At 37.2% G+C, this 5,265-nt stretch overlaps 1 protein-coding gene across 1 annotated transcript in view; it reads right to left on the bottom strand.

Annotated features, from left to right (window-relative positions):
- Positions 1 to 5,265, bottom strand: part of LOC106512964 (mortality factor 4-like protein 1) — a gene marked incomplete in the record, with an annotated part of 19,328 nt that overhangs the window by 3,147 nt on the left and 10,916 nt on the right. The window contains 3 exon segments of the mRNA XM_014001544.1: positions 513 to 601; positions 3,815 to 3,916; positions 4,037 to 4,125. Of these exon segments, the coding sequence (XP_013856998.1) occupies positions 513 to 601; positions 3,815 to 3,916; positions 4,037 to 4,125 (280 nt within the window).

The raw sequence follows: 5,265 nt of genomic DNA, 5'->3' as shown, positions 1-5,265 counted from the left end.
AAAAAAAAAAAAAAAAAAAAAAAATGCATCTCTGAAAATCTGAGAAGTGCCTTCTTCAACAATTCCATGTCCCTGACTGCGACACAGTCACAAGTCTGACTTAGAATTAATTCTCCCAGCAATTATTTGATTAAAGTAAAAACAAATTCAAGTCTAGAGAGTATTTTAAAAAAGCACAAAAAATAGTAATACAAACATAATTTGCAGTTAAACTAAAACAGAGAAATATTTTAAGTGATTTGAACAAAACGCCATTTTGCACACTGGGTAATTATGATAGAGGCAAGTTCAAAACAGCCTCTTATTATGTTGAGTGCTTCAAAGAGCATAAAACAACTCTTAAATGTTTCCATATAAGAAAACCAAAGTTTTTAATGTGAAAAAAAAAAGAAAAACATTACGTGACCAAAGTTGTAATGAGGGGAACACATGGAATGAAGCTGAACTTTGTGACAGAACAACAACATTTTCTCTACTTTGACATTCAGAGAACATTGGTGGGGTTCCCTCACTTGTTGTCAGAGTTTCCTTTTGATTTCTTGTGGTTTGCATAGTCCTCTAAAACCACCTCCACACTCCTCCTGGCAGGCAAATGGAATAACTGGAAGCAACAGAAACATTTTAACGTTATTATTGCTCTCTCCACGCTACCTTTTCCAGGAAAGTGTCTTTTACTGACAGCACAACATGAAATCAGGTTAGCTTAATATCCTTTCTTTCAAATGTAAAAGGTTTTACTTATCAGAACACAATAAAATGAAAAGCCTTGCATTCTTTGGAAGAATACACATCATCAGCAATCATCTTAAAATGAGAAGCGACAGAAATTCATCCGTTTCAGTCAAATCTTGAAAATTTTGTTAGACAACATCTCTTACAATCTATTAGCAACTAGATTAATATCTTGTAAGATTCAATGAATTATAGCAGTTTTGTGTTAGTTAAGGTTGCTTGACTGTGGCGGCCATCTTAAATTGGGTACATAAATCTGTTGTAGAGGTAAAAATTAGTTTTGAAGAGTTTGATTAAAATCAGTCCACTTAATGAGATTTTGCTAACAACATGAAACAAAYGTACACACAGAGACATGGGCAAAAACATTGTGCTTTTGGTAGCAGGCCATAAAAATAATCTGACTGTATAAGATGTTAAAGTGAGGGAAATACAGCTACTACTAAAAGGAACAAGACATATTGTTTGAGTAGTTTATACAACTACTGTTAGCAGCAATAACTTGGGATAAAGTTTCCTGTACTGTCAAAAACTTTACAATTTAACCTGTTAACTAAGACCTGAAGAGTCTGAGACTGAGCTATTGGGTTTTGAGTAATTTGTACCACTTGAAAAATCTTCCAGAGCAGAATGATGGTCCTGTTTCTCAAACATTTTGATTTGAAAGAGAACAGGTGTTTAAAGGATGTCTGCATCCTCAGAGGACTCTAACAAGGTAGAGTCAGGTTCTTTTTGAAACGTTTTGTCTCTTCTCCTCGGACTTCTTCAGTCTGAGTTGTTGCAGGTAAACTCAGCCTTATAAGCCGTACCGCTGCACAGTGTCTCAACTTCAGTGTTTGAGAAGCATCAGTACATCCCTAGAAGAACTTCAGTTTATGTGCACACTCTACACAACAGCCCAGGGGCCTCATGTTCAAAGACACCTCCACTGTCACAACTATGTTTAAATATGTTAAATAGATGAAAATTATGTCCAGCGTGTGCAATCAGAGAGGATTTCTAAAGGCAGAAAAATAATTAAATCTAATGTGAGTTTGAAAAATTTTTAAATAGTGGGGAGTAAAAAATATGTTGTCACCATGCAAAGGAGGCTTTGTCGGCAATGAAACCTGATACATCTGAAGTTTTGCATSAAAGGGGGCACATATAAGCTTTTTGAGCATATAGACAGTTGATACATGAGGCCCCAGGTGAAAAACTGGAATGAAGCTGTTATATTCTTGTGTTTGTCTTATTCAAATCCAAATGTCTGTGATAGAAAAAGGTTTTAATGTGGAAACTGACATAACTTCTCTTCAGATTGAAGAATAATCAAGTATTACAAGTAGAGGAACTGATTACCAGCATCTAGCATCTTATTTGTTAAAGAGTAAAGGTAGACTTGTTTTTTTTTTTTTGTGATGAAATAATTGCACTGTGTATTTTGTCCTACTACTGTTCATTACTCAACTGATTTTATGATTTGCCAATAACCAGACTATTTATCTATGTCAGACCTATAATTAGAGATGTTAGAAGGTGTCCCTAATCAGAACAAGGACTGTGGAGAGGTTCAATCAAATGTTATTATCCTGCATCATTTTGGGTAGTCTCTGATTAAATTTGTGGCCTAATTTTTAAAAAGCATGAGAGTAATAAATTGGCACTTACAGAGGAACAGGTTTTTGCAGGTCCTGACATTTCATTTGATAATTGACAAAAAATATATATATTTTTTATCTGATAATAATTCCATCTACCTCAACTAAACCCCAGGTCCAGCAGAAAAAAGCAATCCCACAGCATAGTGCTGCCATCACCGTGTTTCATTCTGGGTATAGTGTTTTTGGGTTTTATGGTAGTAGATCTTAATCCTGCACCAGATCTTTCTGAATTGTGATGAAAAAGTGAAACTTCAGATTTAATGAAATCACAACATTTTCCCTCAAATATTTTGGGAGACTTGATATTTTGTGATATTTAGCTAGGCCCCCACAGTCTCAGTCCTCGGACTCATTTCCTTTCAWCAATGAGAACTCTGATGCTTTGTGAGCTGCTCTCTGTGAATCTCAGCGTTTGCTGCGGGACGCACCTGAGTAAATGTCAGGAAAATCCTGCTGGGCCAACTGAATCTTATTTCAATTTGATTAAAGTCATTTTAATTAACGGCAGGTGTGCTCCCAAAAAGAAAGAAGGATGTAATTAAATCAAAAASATGCTTTGTATTAGTTTCAGGGTGYGTGCACTGATACAACCAGCTCATTGCATCTTTTTAATCTTTTTTGTTTGTTTTTCACCACACCGGGTTTTATTTTATGTCCCAGTAAATGTGGGAAAAGTTTTGAAGTGTTTTCATTTTAACAGTGGTGTTACGTTCACTAGCTGTGTTTCCATTGACCATGAAAATGCGCAAATTAGAATTTGGAAAATAAATTTGCTCAATGGAAACACGTCAATTTCGAAAAAAATTACGTTTTACGACAAAATGGTTTTGCGCCAGGATGAGGTGGTATTTCRGCCGTATCGAAATTGGTGTTTTTCRCAAAACTGCAATGGAAACACGTTTTTCGCATCACGGGAGTCACGTGATCAAAAACCGGCTGTTTCTACTGGCGAAAAAAACGACGACGAAGAAGATAACAGGAAGTAGAAATAGTAGTAATATCACAGAAGTAGTATAAAATAGTAAACTCACAGACTACAATTTCCCAAAAACACTGCATACGTAGCGGCTCCCAAGTAGGGGCTTGTCGCTGGAAAGCCTCAATAAAAGACGCCGTCTCCTCTGATGATGAGCACTAGTGTTGCGGTAGCAACATGCTATGTGTTTACATCCATCGCCGCCATGTTTGTAATGACTTATCACGAGAACAAACGTATTCACGCGTGACTTTAATAGCATTTCTTACTTAATGGAAACACTGCAGTTGCGAAACTGTGCTTTTTCGACATTAAAAGAATATCGACWAAGTTTTGCGCACATTTGCAATGGAAACGCAGCTACTGTAGCTGTAACAGATTTTTGTTCAATGTCGAGATGTTTTCCCTTCACAAGTAATCACAGCTGTGGTGCAATAAATAAAACTTGTGTTATATTGTACACCTGTTTCTGCCGTGTGATGAGGTCCCAGTCATCCACCAGCCAGGGTTTCAGCTCCTCTGGGATTTTYACCTTCACCTCCACACGGTTGGTGAACATCTCCTCCTGCACAAACACAAAGTATCAGACAGGTATGACAGCTGCTTAAAAGAAACCTCTCTACTTTTACTCGTTGACCAAATTTAAAGCAGACCGAGCTAATTAGCAGGAAGTGCTGACACCTACACTCTCCACAGTGGGATCGACYCGAGCCCGCTTCTTCCGTGGTGCCTGTGGAGTTTCTCCACTGCTGGTTCCTTCACTCGGCCCTGGGGCTGAACCACAAACTCATGAGAGAAAACAAATAATGTAGAGCTGAAGGTACTGGCAAAATGAAGTCATGTTAAAAAGAAAACACCAGCATATAAAGTCTGCTGCATTTCAGACTGTTATTTTCTGCTCTTAATGTTTATTTTTCTGATTTACTACACCTTCAAATTAAATAACAATGGGCCACTTTAAAATGCAGACGTGGAAAAAATTGTTGATAACCCTCTGTTAATGACCAAAGAACTCACAATGATCACTAAAGTAACTGGAACTGAAAAAAGTAAAAAGAAATAAAAAATTTCAGCTCATAGAAGGTCACTTCAGATTAGTCCAATGTTTTCCTCTTAGCCATTCTTGTGTGTTTTTAGCTGTTTTTTGTCATTATCTTGTCGCAAGACCCATGAGCTGCGACTGAGACCAAGCTTTCTGACACTGGGCAGCACATTTCTCTCTAGAATCCCTTGATAGTCTTGAGATTTTATTGTACCCTGAAGCTGAGAAGCCTCAGCCTCTTCCATGTTTCACAGTAGGGACGGGTATGTTCCTGCTAGGTTTAATTTTTGGGTCTGTGGTAGGGTTGGGCAATATTGGCAAAAAAATTAATCACGATTAATGTGTTGTATTTAGCCGATAACGATTAATTTGAAGATTAATCCCCCAGAGTCCCTGGACACCCTTGTATCCTAGTCACATGACCAATTTATAGGGAGAAAATTGGCTCTTCGTAAAAATCTGTTCCAAATTGTGTCAAAATTACAGACTTCAGGCTATACATCAAATTTTAAATTGTGTTGATAGATAAATAAATTACAGAACTTTTTTTTAATGTTCATCACGTTTGAAGGGGAGAGGAGCATCAATCGGACTCTGCCTGGTGGCATTAATCGTCAAGTGCCAAAAATTAATCGATTAATGTTTTTCTGACGATTAATTGCACACGATACGATTATGCCCAACCCTAGTCTGTGGACATCRTTGATGTAACTTGTTGCCAAAAAGCTCCAGTTTTGTCTCATCTGTCCAAAGGACCTTYTCCCAGCAGCTTTGTGGCTTGTCAAAATGCACTGTGGCAAATTCCAGTTCCACTTTTTTAGTTTTATGTCCTCTTGGGATTATTTATTCAATTAGTCGACTAATCAGATCAT

Source organism: Austrofundulus limnaeus, unplaced genomic scaffold (assembly GCF_001266775.1).
Source record: "Austrofundulus limnaeus strain Quisiro unplaced genomic scaffold, Austrofundulus_limnaeus-1.0 Scaffold9, whole genome shotgun sequence".
In the NCBI taxonomy this organism is placed as follows: Eukaryota; Metazoa; Chordata; class Actinopteri; order Cyprinodontiformes; family Rivulidae; genus Austrofundulus; species Austrofundulus limnaeus.
The sequence above is the reverse complement of the archived record's forward strand: the minus strand, read 5'-3'. Positions and strand labels throughout refer to the sequence as shown.